At 38.0% G+C, this 19,071-nt stretch overlaps 1 protein-coding gene across 1 annotated transcript in view; it reads left to right on the top strand.

The window, feature by feature from the left end:
* EPRS1 (glutamyl-prolyl-tRNA synthetase 1) overlaps positions 1 to 19,071 on the top strand; it is a 60,976-nt gene that overhangs the window by 26,808 nt on the left and 15,097 nt on the right. The window contains exons 14-21 of the mRNA XM_065938349.1: positions 1,020 to 1,156; positions 2,159 to 2,366; positions 2,824 to 2,936; positions 4,007 to 4,124; positions 5,119 to 5,475; positions 11,948 to 12,181; positions 16,528 to 16,790; positions 18,719 to 18,770. Coding sequence (XP_065794421.1) covers positions 1,020 to 1,156; positions 2,159 to 2,366; positions 2,824 to 2,936; positions 4,007 to 4,124; positions 5,119 to 5,475; positions 11,948 to 12,181; positions 16,528 to 16,790; positions 18,719 to 18,770 — 1,482 coding nt within the window. The remainder of the gene's footprint in view (positions 1 to 1,019; positions 1,157 to 2,158; positions 2,367 to 2,823; positions 2,937 to 4,006; positions 4,125 to 5,118; positions 5,476 to 11,947; positions 12,182 to 16,527; positions 16,791 to 18,718; positions 18,771 to 19,071) is intronic.

Raw genomic sequence — 19,071 nt, 5'->3', positions numbered from 1 at the left:
TGCCTTTTTTATCTGATTGGTTCAACCAGGTGAATGGTGGTTCCTGATAGGTCATATCGCCCACTACAGTTAGCTTAAATGTGGAGCTAACTTAATGTTTTAAAGTCAAAATGGTGATAATAAAGCTTTTAAGGGTGCTCGTTTGTTAAAATGGTAGTTATAGTCAGATAGCTTGGTTAATAGTTACAGAAGAAGTAATAATAAAGAATAGGTAATAGTTAAGTAATTGATTAGGAAGCATTGATGAGTGTACCACCCAGTTTGACCTGTGGAATTTTCATTATCATTTTCCTCACAAAATGTTCTATATTTAGCCTATCAGTATTCTGTTCAGAGCCCAGAATAGCATAAGTTGTTACAGCATACTGATTTTCCTCAAGGGCATTGGTTCATTCAATGAACAGTTATTAAACACTGGTTTTTTAAGATTTATTTGAAGGATCTTCTTATACTTTTTTCTTTTGATTTTGCTCAAACAAGAATCTGAAATTTAACCAATGTAGCATTCTTTTTATTCCCCATGTCTCTTTTCTTCATATAATATATACCGAAATGGCAGAAAGTTTGTCTTTCTTAACATGTATACTGCTGCCCTTAAAATTTGTCTCCTAAAATGTGAAACATCTGTTGTTTCCTGCTAGGATGACATCTGTTCCTATAATGTTCTGCAGCCACTGATGAGAAATGACTTTATTTTCCCCTTTGCTGCAAATGCAGTGAGATTTTTGAGTCTAGCCAAGCAGATTCTGGTTGGAGGGACACAGAAAAGTACTGCTTCAGCCCTAAAAACAAAAGAATGAGTGTTTTAGACTGGAAGTAATCTTGGGGCAGACCACCTCATCTGACTCAATTACTTTATTGCATAGGCATCTGCCCGAGGGTCATTTAACTGAGAATCAGATTGATACAGAGGACCTCTGTTTGTATGAAGAAATAAAATGAATGAATATAAATTTGCACACTGAGTTCAATAGTTAAATGTTTCAACCAACACACTCTCTTTTTTTTTTATTAATCAGAATCCTGATGTTGGCTTGAAGCCTGTGTGGTATAGTTCTAAAGTTTTCATCGAAGGTGCTGACGCAGAGACATTGTCAGAGGGTGAGATGGTTACATTTATAAACTGGGGCAACATCAACATTACTAAAATACACAAGTAAGAACTTTTTGTTTGCTTTCAAATAAATATGGGAGAGAAGTCTGTGATGTTTATCAATTTATTGAAAATTACCTAATTCAGGCCCATTCATGAAGCAGGCTGTTAAATCTCCCCATGCATAGATGCTGCAAATTCTGGACACATTAAGTTGTTTTCCCCGTATATGTTTCAGTATATTTATAGAGTATCAGGGTATCTTTTGCTTGTGATGTTGGAAATGACCACTGTGCTTAGTCACTCAGTCGTGTCCAGTTCTTTGCAATGCTGTAGACTGTAGCCTGCCAGGCTTCTCTGTCCATGGGGATTCTCCAGGCAAGAATACTGGAGTGGGTTGCCATGCTGTCCCCCAGGGGATCTCACCAATCCAGGGATCAAACCCAGGTCTCCTGAATTGCAGGCAGATTCTTTACCATTTGAGCCACCAGGGAAGCCTGAAAATGACTACATGTAGATATGAAAAATAGTTCTACTATTTAGGGCCCTCCTTTTATTATCTAATTCTCAGTATACAATTGCATGATAGGAGACATCCTTGGGACAGAATTTGTATATATAGCATTCTTTATCCTAAAATCTACTTTAAATTTAACTAGCTTGCCAGTTATTATAGTGGGACATAGTATGCTAATATTAATTTAGTAGACTCTGAAATCTCAGTTGTCCCATCATTACATATATTTCGAGTAATTATTAAATATTTTGAAAACAGTATTTTGGCTTTTTTAATGCTTTACTTTAGGTGACTTTAAGATTCATAAACATGTTCATGTTCTTTATTGGATGTACGTGGGTCTGGCGTATACTACTGTCTTGACAGCAGGGGTTATACTTTATTCATCTCTTAACTAGTTCATGTCTGGCACCTACCAGAACTCAAAAAGTGTTTGATTGAAATTTTTCCAAAGAAAATTCCTTATTTATTACAGGCATAGAACAAAATAATGCACTTACGACAGTGAAGATTTGTTTTCTGAAACTGCTTTTAAATCTTATTTTTAGAAATGCAGAAGGCAAAATTGTATCTCTTGATGCAAAATTGAATTTAGAGAACAAAGACTACAAGAAAACCACTAAGATCACTTGGCTTGCAGAGACCGAACATGCTCTTCCTGTCCCAGCGATCTGTGTTACTTATGAGCACTTGATCACGAAGCCCGTGCTGGGAAAAGATGAGGACTTTAAGCAGTATGTCAACAAAAACAGTAAGGTAACCTAAAAGAAACCCTATTTCATCTCACTCTGTGTTAACTTTTCTTGAGAATTAAAAAAAAAAAAAAACTATTTCTTTTTGGCCGTCCTTGGTGTTCATTGCTGTGAGGGCTTTTCCCTAGTTGCAGCGAGTGTGAGCCGGGGCCGCCCTCAAGTCGCGGAGCGTGGGCTTCGCGCTGCGGCAGCTTCTCGTGTTGTGGGGCACGGGCCCTGGGGCACACAGGCTTCAGTAGCTGTGCCGCGTGGCCTCAGCAGCTGCGGCTCCCAGGCCCTCGACTCAGCAGTCGGGTACCTGGGCCTAGTTGCTCCAGGGCATGTGTAATCTTCCGGACCAAGAATTGCTCTTGTGTCTCCAGCATTGGCAGGCAGGTTCTTACCCACTGTACCACCAGGAAAAAGCCCACTGTTCTCATAATTTTAAGGCAGTGTATTTTGACCTATTATCATCTTTACAGCATGAAGAACTAATGCTGGGGGATCCCTGCCTTAAGGATTTGAAAAAAGGAGACATTATACAACTCCAGAGAAGAGGCTTCTTCATATGTGATCAACCTTATGAACCCGTTAGGTAAATCAATGTAACCAGACATTTAAATGAAAATGCTTTAAGTTCTTAGAGTAAAAAATATTTCAGAAGTTTAAATGCCACTAAAATAATGTAACGGACGTTATTCTCTGTTCCTGTTTCATTTGTTACTCTGTATTTATTTTTTCAGACTTTATTGTAACAAGTGTTGACGTTGAAATAGTGTAATATTAACAACTTTTACTTCTAAAACTAAACCATCTTATAATACATCTTTGTGTGGTCCAAGTAAAAAAAAATTCTAGTGTTATCTTTGGATTAAATTATAACTTAACTATCTTTTCTTTATTGTATATTTTGATTAGGTATATTGTAGAATATAAATAGTGCAACAGGGCCCAGAGGAGTGGGAAACTGGAAAATGATAAAGAGTACAAAGTTTCTTTTTAGGGTGATGTAAATGTTTTAAAATTAGATAGCAGTGATGGTTGCACATATGTAGCCATTGAATTGTATATTTTCAAAGGGTGGATTTTTTGGTATGTGAATTATGTCTCAGTAAGGCCATATTAAAATATACTGAAGAGATATATAGGATTCTATTGTTACCAAATTCTCTTATTTTTACTCTGTGGCCTTTACTACAAAATTTGAAATTCTTTTTTTTTACATATGAATAGTCCTAGGAGTGGTGGATTCTGCTAATTACTGTACCCTTTAGAATTGAAAAATTTTAATAAAATAAATGTTTTATAGAAATTCTTCTGTTTATAAGCAGATTATTGTGGTATGTGGATGCATTTCCTTTAAATCAAGAGTGAGGCATAAATATCCACTAATGCCATTTCTGGTGGCCAAAGTAGATATACCTTTGTCCTGGACTTATTTAGCAGGTTTATATCCATGAAAGTTCATAAATTGAAATTTTATGATTAGCCCTGTCAATTTATATATATATATTTGTTTTTAAACTACTCTGAAGAAACTCTGATGTGAATAAGAGAATAGACTATTTACTTACACTTTGAAAAGCATTAACAGTGCCATTGAATTAATCCAGGAATGAAGTTGCTGTTAAGATAAAGTTTTTTGTCCCTTCATTTTCTTTTTAGTCCATATAGTTGCATAGAAGCCCCATGCATTCTGATATACATTCCTGATGGACATACGAAGGAAATGCCAACATCTGGGTCAAAGGAAAAGACCAAAGTAGAAACAACAAAGAATGAGGCAAGTAATTGACTTCTGTGGATATGTCTCTAATCAGTGATCTTTCTGTCCTGGGATTTAGACTTTATTTTTCTTTTTCTTTGCTTTTAAATAAAGTGTTTATATATAGAAAAGTATGCAAATTGTAAATGTTAACCTTTTTAAAAAGTAAAAGCCTTAAGTGTTAATAACTAATTCAGGATTATACTGCTAGTATGTTGATACTAGCAGTGGTTTATTCTCAGATTTGGTAGGTGTGTTATAAATTCTTGGGCTTCCCTGATACCTCAGTTGGTAAAGAATCTGCCTGCAATGCAGGAGTCCCCAGTTTGATTCCTGGGTTGAGCAGATCTGCTGGAGAAGGGATGGGCTACCCACTCCAGTATTCTTGGGCTTCCCTTGTGGCTCAGCTGGTAAAGAATCTGCCTACAATGTAGGAGACTTGGGTTCAATCCCTGGGCTGGGAGGATCCCTTGGAGAAGGGAATGGCTACCCACTCCAGTATTCTGACCTGGAGAATTCCATGAGCTGTGTAGTCCATGGGGTTGCAAATACTCAGACACGACTGGGCGACTTTCGCTTTCACTTTCTCATTTCTTTAAACAGACTCCTAATGGTAAGGATTCAGGTTCAGTTTTTTACTGTGAGAAAAGCGCCTCATGAATGTCTGTGTATCTCTGCCTTTGTTTATTATTGTTACTTTTTATTAGGATACTTTTGTTTTTTTAAGGAATGAGATTGTTCATTTGAACTTTCAGAAAAAAAATTTTTGACTGCATCACGTGGCTTGCAGGATCTAAGTTCCCTGATCAGGGATTGAGTTCAAGTCCCCTGCAGTGGAAACACAAGAGTCCTAACCACTGGACCATCAGGGAATTCCCTAAACTTTTTAAAGAGATTAGCATTTAAAAATTTTGTGTTTAGCTTAAAATATTATAAAATAGTTTGATAAAATTTTGTGTAAAGATATTTAACACAAATTAATAATTTTATTTTTGGTTTTCTGTGTCTGTAGGCATCTACACCTCTTAAGACAAAATCGGCTCCTTCTTTGAGTACTTGTGCTATGTCTGAGGATTCCTTGGTCCTTTACAACAGAGTCGCTGCCCAAGGGGATGTGGTTCGTGAATTAAAAGCCAAGAAAGCCACAAAGGAAGATATAGATGCAGCAGTAAAACAGCTTTTGGCTTTGAAGGCTGAATATAAGGAGAAAACTGGCCAGGAATATAAGCCTGGAAATCCTCCCGCTGCAGTAGGACAGAATGTTTCTTCTAAATCATCATCAAATATTCTGGAAAGTAAATCTCTGTATGATGAAGTTGCTGCGCAAGGAGAAGTGGTTCGTAAACTGAAAGCCGAGAAAGCCCCTAAGGTCAGTATCCTGGAAGGAGTTTAGACACGTCAGTAACCTTATGAGGTCCAGCAATCTGGCCAGTCCCATTTTCTCATAAGATGTATTGTGTATAGACTGTCCGATTCAGAATTTTGATGTAACAGTCAACGTTTACTGATGCATGCCTGTGCCAGGCTCTGGAAGTGTTGATGAGACACAGCTGACCATCTAGAGGCGGAGCGGGGCTGAGGAAGAACTGTACACAGACTGTGATCTTGGGTGGTATGTGTAAATTGCTCTCCGAAGAGTCTGTGACTGTAAGTGGCAGGGAAGGAAGAAAGAGTCAGAAAGAATATTGAAACCAGTCCTGAAGTAGAAGCAGCCCTTTAAGATGAATGACTTTCAGAGGAGGTACTCCTAAGTCTAGGTCTGTGGTTCTCAAGCTTTATTGTACGTCAGAATGACTGGAAGCTCACTCAAACACAGGTTGCTGGGCTCAGCCTCTTGAGTGTCAGCTCCAGTAAGTCCAGTGTGCAGAGGTTATGCATTTGTAAAAAGTTGTCCAAGTGATATTGATGCTGCTGTCCTGGGACTGGATATAGAAGATAACACAAGCAAAAGTTCAGGGTGCATGCAGGGAATAAGGAATTGTTGGTGACTATTTCAGATTTTTTGTAGGGGAGCCCTCAAGTGATACCACATTTTGACTGAAGTATACATTTCACTGGGCTTCCATGGTGGCTTAGTAGTTAAGAATCCACCTGCCAATGCAGGAGACCTGAGTTTGATCCCCAGGTCAGGAAGATCCCCTGGAGAAGGAAATGGCAACCCACTGCAGTATTCTTGCCTGGGAAATCCCATAGACAGAGGGACCTCGCAGGCTACAGTCTGCACTTGAAAAAGAGTTGGACACCACTGAGCGACTAAACAGCAGCAATACATTTCATTTTATTTCAATGATATCTTTAGGCAAAATGTTTAGCCAAGTGGGTGGTAGCACTGATTCTGGAACAGGATTGCTTGCTCTATAGAAGAGACAAAGGAATAGCATCTATGATAGAGAAAAATCTTGTTTAACAATCAGGATATGTAGTTCTATACTCAGAAAGTAATGAGATCTAAAACGTGATCAAATTAATAGTGCTGTAACTGGATAAGCTACCAAAAATTGTAGAATCTGGGCTGTGGCATGAATATGGAGAGATGTGATGAACCACTGGGCCTGACTTACGTTGACTGGAGGGGATTTGTTCTAAAGTGTTCCTGGGGATCTATTTTCTCATCAGCGTCCTGGGCTTGGGTTGGAGAATGATTGAGTGATTTGAGGTTGTAAATTCCTCACCTGATTAACAAGTTTTTCTGCCTCTGACTGGAGACCCTGTACCCTAGGAGTCTTTCATCTGTGGACCGTTGCCTTCTGGTGAGGAGAGAAAATGCTTTTGGGAGATCTTGGGGCTTTGCGCCAGCAGTTATTACTGATATTTTCCTGTCTCTCTCACTGTGAAGTGTGAGAAAGCTTTTCCCTTTAATTAGCCTGTTGAAGCTCTGCAGAGCTGTGATGCTCTGAAACAGCTTTGCTTCAAGGAGTAAAGGCTGCTAGGTGTATGGTTGGGGATATAAATCCTTGCTATTAAAAAAAAAAATTCTTGCTGTTTCCTGTCCTGTGGTGAGGTTAGGAGCATTTTGTACTCTTTGTATATCTCATTTACTAAGCACGGTCCCCTTTCTAGATGTAAGTTGAGGGGAAGGGCTTTGATCTTTAAACTCCTTCATTCTTAGTAGAATACATTGATATCCTGGGCTGATTTTTAGTCAACTGCTTGTGTATGGGGTAGTAACAACAGCAGCAAGTATATTGGGTTAGCCAAAAAGTTCATTCGAGGTGGTCCATACCATCCAAATGAACTTTTTGGCCAACTCAGTACTTAGCGTCACAGCCAACTGTGTCTCCCATCTTGTTGGGTTAGTGGACTACATCCATTGAACAGCTCTTTATGAAAAGTCAGCCTATGGGGCAAAAAAACACCTAAGTCTCTTTGGAAATCGGGGAGGTACTTTGACTACGTATTTTTCGATAATGGTAAGTGTGGTATTGCATCTTACTTCACTGTAGTTTAGTTTGCATTTGTTGAATGCCTACAGTGTACCGTATCTGTTTCAAAATGTTACTTTTATATATATATATTTTTCGCTAAATGCTGAAAGTAGTAAATTGCTCTTTTTCCTAGCATCTCAGTTACTGGGAATGGAAATGTTGTATAGACTCCATCTGGCACAGCACACTCTGCGTTGATGCTATTTTTGCCTTTAATCCTCACAACAACCTTGTCCAATAATATTCAAATAATACTCCTTTTTTTTATTTGTTGGTTTTAGTAACCAATGAGAAACTGCTTCCTGCAGTGACTGTGAATATAAAAGTAACTTTGTGAAGTTTGCAAGGCCTAGATTCCAAGTTATTTCCAGTTAGAGGCTTCTACGCATCAGAGGGGGGTCATGGTTTAACTAGTTTGTTACTATTTATTAAGCAAGCCTGTGCTGGTTTTACATTGATTTGTCTAAGCCTCTTAATCATTCCACTTCCCACAGAAGTAGTTTTTTAACCATGTTGTATTACCACTAAAGTAAGGAATGTGGTCGGCTGAGGGTTTACAGTTACATGTTTCCATGAGAGTTTCTTTCTCTGTTTCTCCCACCCCCTTTTCTGCTTCACGACCAGATTGGTGATTCTGTAGAAGAACCTTTAGGCGTGGAGGCAGAATATTAGCATAGCGTGGGCAAAGAATAGACACCTTCCCGTCCACCCTCGGTGCCCCTTCCCGTCCACCCCATTCTCCTCTTTGCTCTTCTTCCTGCCCAGTAGGCGTCTGTGTTAAAGCGGTGGGTCGAGCAGATAGCGTGAGAGGTGAAATTCACGAATACACCCAAGATTTCACAGCTCTGACTACTGAGTTACTTTATAGTTAAGGTCACTTTTCACATTTTACGTATTAACTTTTAAAAGTTTTAAAGCTGCAGGTCCAAAAAATAAAGTTTTGATTTTGAACAGATATCTCTGGTCTGAAATCTGAGTGAAATGTTTTGAACATTAAACAACATCTTATGGAAAAATTTGAACAAATCTTTTGGCCAACCCAGTATTTGAAATGGAACTGGTAAATCAAAGTTTTTATGGAATACTTGTGACACTTGAGCTTGCCAAACTGACCTACGCCTGTGTTTTGTGAGTGAAATGTCACTGGAACACAACCACACTGACTAGTTTACCTATTTTGTCTACGGTCGTTTTTGTGCTATAATTCCAGATTTGAAGAGTTGCAACAGATTTGCAAAACCTAAAATATTTACTCTCTGGCCCATGCCCTTTACTTGAAAAAGTTTTCTGATCTATGCCTTAGAAGTTTTCAGAACCTTTATAGTTGGGGATTTTTAAAACTGGAGTAATAAATGGCAGCAAAATCAGATGATTACTACATTAAATATAAATAATGATTCATAGGACTTCTGTGACAGTCCAGTGGTTAAAAGACTTGACCTTCTATGCAGCATTTGTGGGTTTGATCCCCTGTCGGGGAACTAAGATCTCATATGCTTCGGGGTTAATAAAAACAGAGCATAAAAAACAGAAGCAAATTGTAACAGATTCAATAAAGGCCTAAAAAATGGTTCTCATAAAAAAAAATTCTTAAAAGTAATTCATAATTGTCCGGTCTTGTCAAACCTCGCCTGTGTGGTGGAGGTGCTGGCCACCTTTCACTTCTGCAGTTGCAGCATTTTGAGTCACAGTACCTTGTATTTATTTATTTATTTTTAGTATCTTGTATTTAAAAAGTAGTTTTTAAACCTTTTTTCCCACTGATCATTGAGGTGCTAAGGCCATTTTGAAAGGTTCTGTTCTTGCTAATTTTTGTTGTTGTTCTTACTATTTTAAAATTGGTTAGCTTTTTATTAAAGTTCCCCCCTTTTCCCATGGGGGAATGTTTCCATCTAGTGGCCCCTGCAAAAACATTTTGTGTACTTCTCATATGTTCCAGCCAGCTGTGTTCTCATCCCCTTTGTCCATTTTCAGTCATATCTTAATATCCTACTCTCAGGGTCATTTTTACTTCCTCAAATTCCCATCTTAAGTCTTTACAGAAGGTTTTTCAGTATGCTGTTTTCATTCTCATTTATTCCCACCAGCAGTTATTTATTGAAAACTTTTTTTTGTCTGTATTGGCACATTAGGTAAGTTTAGAACAGTCTTTGTTCATTAAAGACTTAAAATCTATTAACAGGTGCTTATTACATTCTGCTGTTGTGTAGTCGTGTACTGAGTAGTATCATCCAAGTTTGCTTTGTAAATGTCTTTAAATACAGAAAACTAAAATATTAAAAGAAATTATTTTTTTCTCATTCTGTGAGACATACTCAAGTAACAATCATGGATCGCTTTTAAAAAAGCAGTTTTTGTGGCATGTTAGCAGGATTAAAATTGCCTTTTCAATTTAGATCCCTGTCTTATTTTCTGTAATGTGATGTGTACTATAGTGCTTAAGGTCAAGACTCTGAAACAGCAGTCACCAACCTTTTTGGCACCAGGGACTGGTTTCATGGAAGACAATTTTTCCATGAACTAGGGGGTCGAGGGGATGGTTTCAGGATGATTCAAGCACATTACATTTATTGTGCTCTTTATTACATCAGTTCCACCTCAAATCATCAGGCATTAGATTCTGGAGTTTCGGGATCCCTGTGTCTAGAATAAACCCTAGATTAAAATTTTCACTCTCCCATTTATTGTGTAACTTTGGGTATGGTCCCTCATCTTTCTAATAAGCTTTTTTTTTTTTTTTTCCCCCATAAAATGGATAAGGATTATTTGGAGAATTAATAAGATGGTCCATGAAAAGTGCTTAGCATCGTTATCTGGCACAGAGTAAATAGGCCATAAAATGATGGTAACCTATGTTTTATGCTATTAATTTTGTATCTCTTAAGAATCCTTGGTTACTTTCTAAATCATCAGAAAAGACTGCATAGCAAGTAGTATGATTTCACCCTGTTTTGAAAAATAACCTGAATAGATTATTTAGATATCTAGAATGTTCCATTTCCCAATTGGAAAGGATCTAAGTATATATAATTTTGCTCTTATAGAATATTTCATTCAGTAATGAAGTGGTTTACCCATACTGATTTTCTCCTTTGCCACACAAGGGTTTTTTCCTTTGTGAAATGTGTGCCATCTGACTTCAAACTGTAGTCACCTGCGTATAGTGTAAAATGGAACTTCTGTCAAACAGGTGTCTTTTTGTAGAAATGGTTGCATGGAAGTCCCTTAACTTTTTGTCTACATTCTTTCATTTAGCTGATGGAAGATTCTTTTTTTCTCGATTCTTGTGTGTCTCATTAACTCTGTCTTTTTTCTTAGGATAGATAGACTTTGCTTTGAAAACACTTTCAGTTCTAAGGATAGTATAAACAAGAGACAGGTCAGAAATACAAATCAGACAACCTACTCTTTGCATTTTCTCCTTTTATCTTCCTCTGTGATGCCTGGTGCTGTAACAGGCGGCAAAATTTTATTATAAATAGCTGGACAAGGAAATGTCATTTGCTATTTCGTTGATGCAAATTCTTTGAAGATATATGGGTTCTTCCTGCATCCCTTTGACCCCATCTTAGCATTCTTTCTGTTTCTCTAGGGTTCTTCTTAGCTATTTGGAGCATTGTTAGAATATAGCAGTAAAACTTGCATAAGCTAGTTGGGAGGCACTTTCCCTCTATTTTGATTGATACTTCAGCTTTCCAGTGTAGAGTATACAGTATAAGTATGTAGTATAGTCTGTGGTTAGATGGTCTCTCTATTCAGGTGAGGTGTCCAGCTTGGCCTGTGTTGATGTCCTCTGCTGAAGTCACAAGAATCTTTATTTTGGCTGAGTGTTTCATTCTTTTTCATCATAATTAAGTTGAAGTATCAGAGGCTGATATATATATGAAGTGAGTATCTAAAACCTCAACATATACTTTCTATTTCATTGTAAATTTTTAAGAGTGATGCAGTTATTCTTTAGGTGAGCTCATACTGTGGGTTTTCTCTAATGGTATATTTTGTGTCTGTTTAATGGGCTGAAGAAAATAAGAATTTGTACAGTTAAATTCTGATTTTGTAAATTCTGACTCCACTATTTACAGTCCCAGGACTTGGAAACTGACAATTTGCTTGGATGTTCTATACGTTGTCTATTTACATATATGAAATAAAAAGTTACAGTATTATACGTGTATGTACATTTATGCTTATTTTTATGATTTGTATATAGATTTATGTTACTTATATTTTTAACTTTTCTTTAGCTTTGATGTGTTATTTTAGGTTGATTACTTGACTCCTTTGTGCTTGAGTTTCTTCATGATGACTGTTTACAGGGATATTTTGGCAGTAATTAATGATTTTTAATGCTAATTGAAATTTTCAGAAATTTCAGAAAGCATTAAATATTTATCTTTTTTTCCTCTTTTCTCACAGGCTAAAGTAAATGAAGCTGTAGAATGCTTACTGTCCCTAAAAGCTCAGTATAAAGAAAAAACTGGGAAGGAGTACGTGCCTGGTCAGCCCCCATCATCTCAAAGTTCAGATTCAAGTCCACCCAGAAGCTCTGAGCCTAGTGGTCCAGAAACACCAGAAGCCAAACTACTTTTTGACAAAGTAGCTTCTCAAGGAGAAGTAGTTCGAAAACTTAAAGCTGAAAAAGCTTCTAAGGTTGGTGTGATATTAACGTTTGTGTGTTTTGTTTTGTACATTACAGGCTACTTTCTTTGTCTACAACGCTTTCTGCTCATCAAATTCGGTTAGCCTCTACTCTTAATGTCAGTTCTCAACTTTTTAATCTTACCTTTTAGGGAGTCGTTTATTGATCCTTTTCCCACCAACTAGGGTTGACTGGACGTGCTCGTGGAACTCTTCTGTTCTCTGACATAACACTTCAGTTCAGTTCAGTCGCTCAGTTGTGTCTGATTCTTTGCGACCCCATTGACTACAGCACACCAGGCTCCCCTGTCCATCACTAACTCCCGGAGCCTGCACAAACTCATGTCTATTGTGTTGGTGATGCTATCCAATGTCTCATCCTCCATCGTCCCCTTCTTTTCCCACCTTCAATCTTTCCTAGCATCAGGGTCTTTTCCAGTGAGTCGGTTCTTTGCATCAGGTGGCTAAAGGATTGGAGTTTCAGCTTCAGCGTCAGTCCTTCCAGTGAATATTCAGGACTGATTTCCTTTAGGATGGAATGGTTTGATCTCCTTGCAGTCCAAGGGACTCTCAAGAGTCTTCTCCAACACCATAGTTCAAAAGCATCAATTCTTCGGCACTCAACTTTCTTTATAATCCAACTCTTACATCCATACAATGACTACTGGAAAAACCGTTTAGCTTTGAATAGGTGGACCTTTGTTGGTAAAGTACTGCCTCTGCTTTTTAATATGCTGTCTAGGTTCAGTTCAGTCTCTCAGTCGTGTCGAACTGTTTAAGACTCCATGGACTGCAGCACACCAGGCCTCCTTGTCCATCACCAACTCCTGGAGTTGACCCAAACTCATATCCATTGAGTCGGTGATGGCATCCAACCATCTCATCCTCTGTTGTCCCCTTCTCCTCCTACCCTCAATCTTTCCCAGCATCAGGGTCTTTTCCAGTGAATCAGCTCTTCACATCAGTTGGCCAAAATATTGGAGTTTCAGCTTCAACATCGGTCCTTCCAATGAACACCAGGACTGATCTCCTTTAGAATGGACTAGTTGGATCTCCCTGTAGTCCAAGGGACTCTCAAAAGTCTTCTCTAACACCACAGTTCAAAAGCATCAATTCTTCGGCACTCAGCTTTGTTTATAGTCCAACTCTCACATCCATACACGAGTACTGGAAAAACCATAGCCTTGACTAGAGGAACCTTTGTTGACAAAGTTGTGTCTCTTCTTAAAATGCTGTCTAGGTTGGTCATAGCTTTTCTTCCAAGGAGCAAGCGTTTTTTAATTTCATGGCTGCAGTCACCATTTGCAGTGACTTTGGAGCCCCCCAAAATAAAGTCTCTCACTGTTTCCACTGTTTCCCCATCTATTTGCCATGAAGTGATGGGACTAGTTGCCATGATCTTAGTTTTCTGAATGTTGAGCTTCAAGCCAACTTTTTCCACTCTCCTCTTTCACTTTCATCAAGAGGCTCTTTAGTTCCTTTTCACTTTCTGCCATAAGGGTGGTGTCATCTGCATATCTGAGGTTATTGCTATTTCTCCCGGCAATCTTGATTCCAGCTTGTACTTCATCCAGTCGGGCATTTCGCATGATGTACTCTGCATAGAAGTTAAATAAGCAGGGTGACAATGTGCGGCCTTGATGTCCTCCTTTCCCGATTTGGAACCAGTCTGTTGTTCCATTTCCATTTCTAACTTTTGCTGCTTGACCTGCATACAGGTTTCTCAGGAGTCAGGTCAGGTGGTTTGGTATTCCCATCTCTTTAAGAATTTTCCATAGTTTGTTATGATCCACACAGTCAAAGGCTTAGTCACAGTCAATAAAGCAAAAGTAGGTGTTTTTCTGGAACTCTTTTGTTTTTTTGATGATCCAATGGATGTTGGCAATTTGATCTCTGGTTCCTCTGCCTTTTCAAAATCCAGCTTGAACATCTGGAACTTCATGGTTCACATACTGTTGAAGCCTAATTTGGAGAATTTTGAGCATTACTTTGCTAGTGTCTGAGATGAATGCAATTGTACGGTAGTTTGAACATTCTTTGGGATTGGAATGAAAACTGATCTTTTCCAGTCCTGTGGCCACTGCTCAGTTTTCCAGATTTGCTGGCGTATTGAGTGCAGCACTTCCACAGCTTCATCTTTTAGGATTTGAAATAGCTCAACTGGAATTCCGTCACCTCCACTAGCTTTGTTCAGAGTGATGCTTCCTAAGGTCCACTTGACTTCGCATTCCAGGATATCTGGCTCTAGGTGAGTGATCGTACCATTGTGATTATTTGGGTCATGAAGATCTTTTTTGTATAGTTCTTCTGTGTATTCTTGCCACCTCTTCTTAATATCTTCTGCTTCTGTTAGGTCCATACCATTTCTGTCCTTTATCGAACCCATCTTTGCGTGAAATGTTACCTTGGTATCTCTAATTTTCTTGAAGAGATCTCTAGTCTTTCCCATTCTATTGTTTTCCTCTATTTCTTTGCATTGATTGCTGAGGAAGCCTTTCTTATCTCTCCTGGCTATTCTTTGGAACTCTGTGTTCAAATGGGTATATTTTTCCTTTTCTCCTTTGTCTTTAGGTTCTCTTCTTTATTTGTAAGGCCTTGTCAGACAACCATTTTGCCTTTTTGCATTTCTTTCTTTTGGGAATGATCTTGATCACTGCCTTCTGTACAGTGTCACGAACCTCCGTCCATAGTCTTCAGGCACTCTCTCAGATCTAATCCCTTGAATCTATTTGTCACTTCCACTGTATAATCATAAGGGATTTGATTTAGGTCATACCTAAATGGTCTAGTGGTTTTCCCTACTTTCTTCAATTTAAGTCTGAATTTGGCTGTAAGGAGTTCGTGATATGAGCCACAGTCATTTCCTGGTCTTGCTTTTGCTGACTGTATAGAATCTCTCCATCTTTGACTGCAAAGAATATAATCAGTCTGATTTCAGTATTGACCATCTGGTGATGTCCATGTGTAGAGTTTTCTCTTCTGTTGTTGGAAGAGGGTGTTTGCTATGACCAGTGTGTTCTCTTGGCAAAACTGTGTTAGCCCTTGACCTGCTTCATTTTGTTCCAAGGCCACATTAGCCTGTTATTCCAGGTAGCTCTTGACTTCCTACTTTTGCATTCCAGTCCCGTATAATGAAGAGGACATCTTTTTTGGGTGTTAGTTCTAGAAAGTCTTATAGGTCTTCATAGAACTGTTCAACCTCAGCTACTTCAGCATTACTGGTCGAGGCATAGACTTGGATTTCTTTGATGTTGATTGGTTTGCCTTGGAAATGAACAGAGATCCTGTCATTTTTGAGATTGCATCCAAGTACTGCATTTTGTACCCTTTTGTTGACTATGATGGCTACTCCATTTCTTCTAAAGGATTCTTGCCCACAGTATTAGATAAAATTGTCACCCGAGTTAAATTCACCCATTCTAGTCCATTTTAGTTCACTGATTCCTAAAATGTCCATGTTCACTCTTCCCATCTCCTGTTTGACCACTTCCAATTTACCTTGTTTCACGGACCTAACATTCCAGGTTCCTTTGCAATATTGGACTTCACTTTCATCACCCATCACATCCACAACTTAAATGCTCTATATTTTAATTATTGTCTCTCTGGGCTGTAAGACTAGAGACCTGTGTCTGGCGGTGTCCGGCACCGTGGAGACCCTTGATGCGCACTCTTTGTGTGACTCGTGCTCCTAGAGCTCTGTCAGTCTCAGATGGCAACTCTTACTTTGAACTTTTGGTGTGGTTTGTGCTCGTCGTATTATTCTATAGAAGGAGGATTTTTTGGTACAAATTCACATGTGTGGAAAACAGTCGTTACAGGTTTTAAAGTTTAACCAGTAATATAGAAGCTTGATTACTGTCATTTTTATAATGGTGAAATGTTCAACTTATGTCATTTAAAGACTCTTATTAAATTGCAGAATACATTTTATATCTAGTGCTTTCCAGTAGAACTTTCTGAGATGATAGAAATGTCCTCTAACAATTCTGTCCAGTACCCTAGTCACTAGCCTCTGCAACTGTTGAGCAGTTGAAATGGGGCTGTTGTGACTGAGGAACTGAATTTTAAGTTTTATTTACTTAAATTTAAATGTAAGTAGCTGCATGTGGCTAGCGACTATATATTCTTTAAACAGAGCAATTATAGTACAGTTTTTTAGTAACTGTTTTCCAGTTCTGTCCCTTCTTATCATGTTCTCGTATTCATTTCAGTAGTTAGTATATTTAACATCCTTCACCTCTAGCCCATACCCCTCTTTCTTTGTGTTTTTACAATGCTTGTAAAGCATTGGACATCGGTGCTTAGATAGCGATTGGAATTAAATGCTCTCTTCTCTTTTTCCTCTTCTGTTAAAGGATCAAGTAGATACAGCCGTACAAGAACTCCTTCAGCTGAAAGCACAGTACAGGTCTCTGACAGGAGTAGACTATAAGCCTGTCTCTGCCACTGGGACTGAGGAGAAAGATAAGAAAAAGAAAGAAAAAGAAAATAAATCTGAAAAGCAGAATAAGCCCCAGAAGCAAAATGACAGCCAAAAGAAAGACCCCTCTAAAAACCAGGGAAGTGGGCAGTCACCAGACGGAGCAGGTGAAGGACAGGGGCCGAAGAAGCAGACCAGGTAATGAAACAGAAGCTTCAGTTGAAGGGAAGCAGGGTTTTAGACGATTTCAACTCTTAATTATTGAAAAAAACTTCTTTTTTGGTTAGTTTGACTATCACATTAAATTGGAGAATGCTAAATGTATAATGTCAGCAGATAGATTCTGTTCATTTTCTGTATATTTAAATGGTAACACATTCATTTGCTTGGTTCAAGAATCTTAGAGTATAAAAAATTCAGTGAAGTCTCACTCCTATGCTTTTTCCTATTTTCCCAGTTCCTCCTACCACCATAATGAAGTGGTCACCACTGTCACTAGTTTCTTCTCTATCCATCAAGAGATTTTCATTTGCTTACACAAGTAAAAACAAATACATACATGTGTATGTATTTTGGGAAAAGACCCTGATGCTGGGAAAGATTGAAGGCCAAAGGAGAAGGGGGCGACAGATGAGATGGTTGGGTAGCGTCACAGACTCAATGAATATGAGTTTGAGCAAGCTCCAGTAGACAGTGGAGGACAGGGAAGCCTGGTATACTGTGGTCTGCGGAATTGCAGAGTGGGCTATCCGTAACAGCGACTGAACAGCAAAAATGTTATTTTTTCCTCTTTTTCCTCCCTTTAACACAATTGTTAACCTAATTATACATACTGTTTTGTACTGCAGCAGATTTTTCAAATGGAAATCTTTTGTGAGGACTAAATGAGAACTTCACATGAAATAGGTTTTTAAAATGGTTGGTTAAATATGAAACAAACCTGGTTTAAAGATGACACCCACTGGGGAATAGACGGTGTTTCGATATTTCCAATCCATGTGAACAATAAGATTCCTCCATTATCCCTGTCCTAGAATTAGAGTGAACTCTATGTGAGGTTCTCTCGAAGCTAAACCTGAGCTAAGCTGGTGTTAGCAGCTGCTACTTAGAGATACTTTGGTGTTAAGATTTTTTTAGCTGAATTTCAAATCCTGCCTCTCGTCTCTCATGGCATACACAGAAGGTCTCTTTAAACAAGAGAATACAACTGTGACTTTTCTTGCCCATCGACTGGTTGATCAGAATTATAGAATAGTAGAGGCGAGAACAGAATATTTCACCTTTTACCTTCTGACTGCTTGTGAAAGGGCCAGACTTCATGTAGACATTATGCTGAATGTGTCAAAGTGAAAAATGGAGAATTCAAATGTAAATACATTCAGCTTTTAAGCCAGTAAGCCAATAAACTCTAAAAAGATGGACCATTTATAAGACATAACTCCTGGGTAGACTTTCTGTGTGAATTTTAAGACTGCAGTTTGCTGAATAATTGTCAGTGTTTCAATAAAAAGATTATTGCCTAGAATAGTTTTTTATTGTAGACTTAATTTATTTTGGAAGCATCTATCTCTGTGACTTTTATTGACTGAAGTTAAAAGAAAAACTTATAGCACATGTAAAGACATACACACATACACACATATACACATTTATGTATTGACATATGTATATACATGTAGCCATTGTTTTTTTACTATTTACAAGTTATTTACAGTGAGACACTGATGTTACTCTAATTTATCTGCATTGAGATTGGCAAAAACTTCTTTTTATTTTTTAGTGAGAATAAGTCCTGTCTTTACTACAAATTAGTAGTAATTTATAAAGAACTTACAAGGTAACTTATAAAGAACTTTGTAAAAGAAACGTCTGCATTAAAATCATAGCCTTTTGTTAGGTTTAGCTTTCCTAATTTTTGTGGACAGTATCACACTACCCTTTAAGAAGAAATGATTGAACTATTTTCTAGGATAAAAATATAGGGATGAATACAGAAGAGATACAAACATAGAAATAACTCATACTGAAGAAAAACAAGCCATTTTGAAGTTTCAAGGTTTATTTCTGTTTAGCCTCAAAGCAGTTGCTGGATGAAGAGATTTATATTTTATTTTTTATATTTACAGGTTGGGTCTTGAGGCCAGAAAAGAAGACAATCTTGCAGATTGGTATTCTCAAGTGAGTATGGGCTCAGTTGGTTACTTCTTTTAAATTCCTCAAAGGCCACTTACATTTAGATTCTAAAATCCAGATACAGAGTAATAATGTATAATGCCTTTAGTAATCCATAGTACAGTCATGAAATATGTCAGTTTTCAAAGCATGCTCACAGAAAGTATTGAACTGAGAAGTGGATCTATGAGATAGTCATTATCTTATTTTTTTTTGTTTTTTGGTGAGGTGAAAGTATTAGTCCAAAGTAACAAAACAGTAAAACAGCAGAAGCAAGTTTAGAATTCAAGTCTTATGAATTTAGAGC

The sequence above is a fragment of the Muntiacus reevesi genome, chromosome 5 (assembly GCF_963930625.1).
Source record: "Muntiacus reevesi chromosome 5, mMunRee1.1, whole genome shotgun sequence".
Lineage (NCBI taxonomy): Eukaryota > Metazoa > Chordata > Mammalia > Artiodactyla > Cervidae > Muntiacus > Muntiacus reevesi.
The sequence above is the reverse complement of the archived record's forward strand: the minus strand, read 5'-3'. Positions and strand labels throughout refer to the sequence as shown.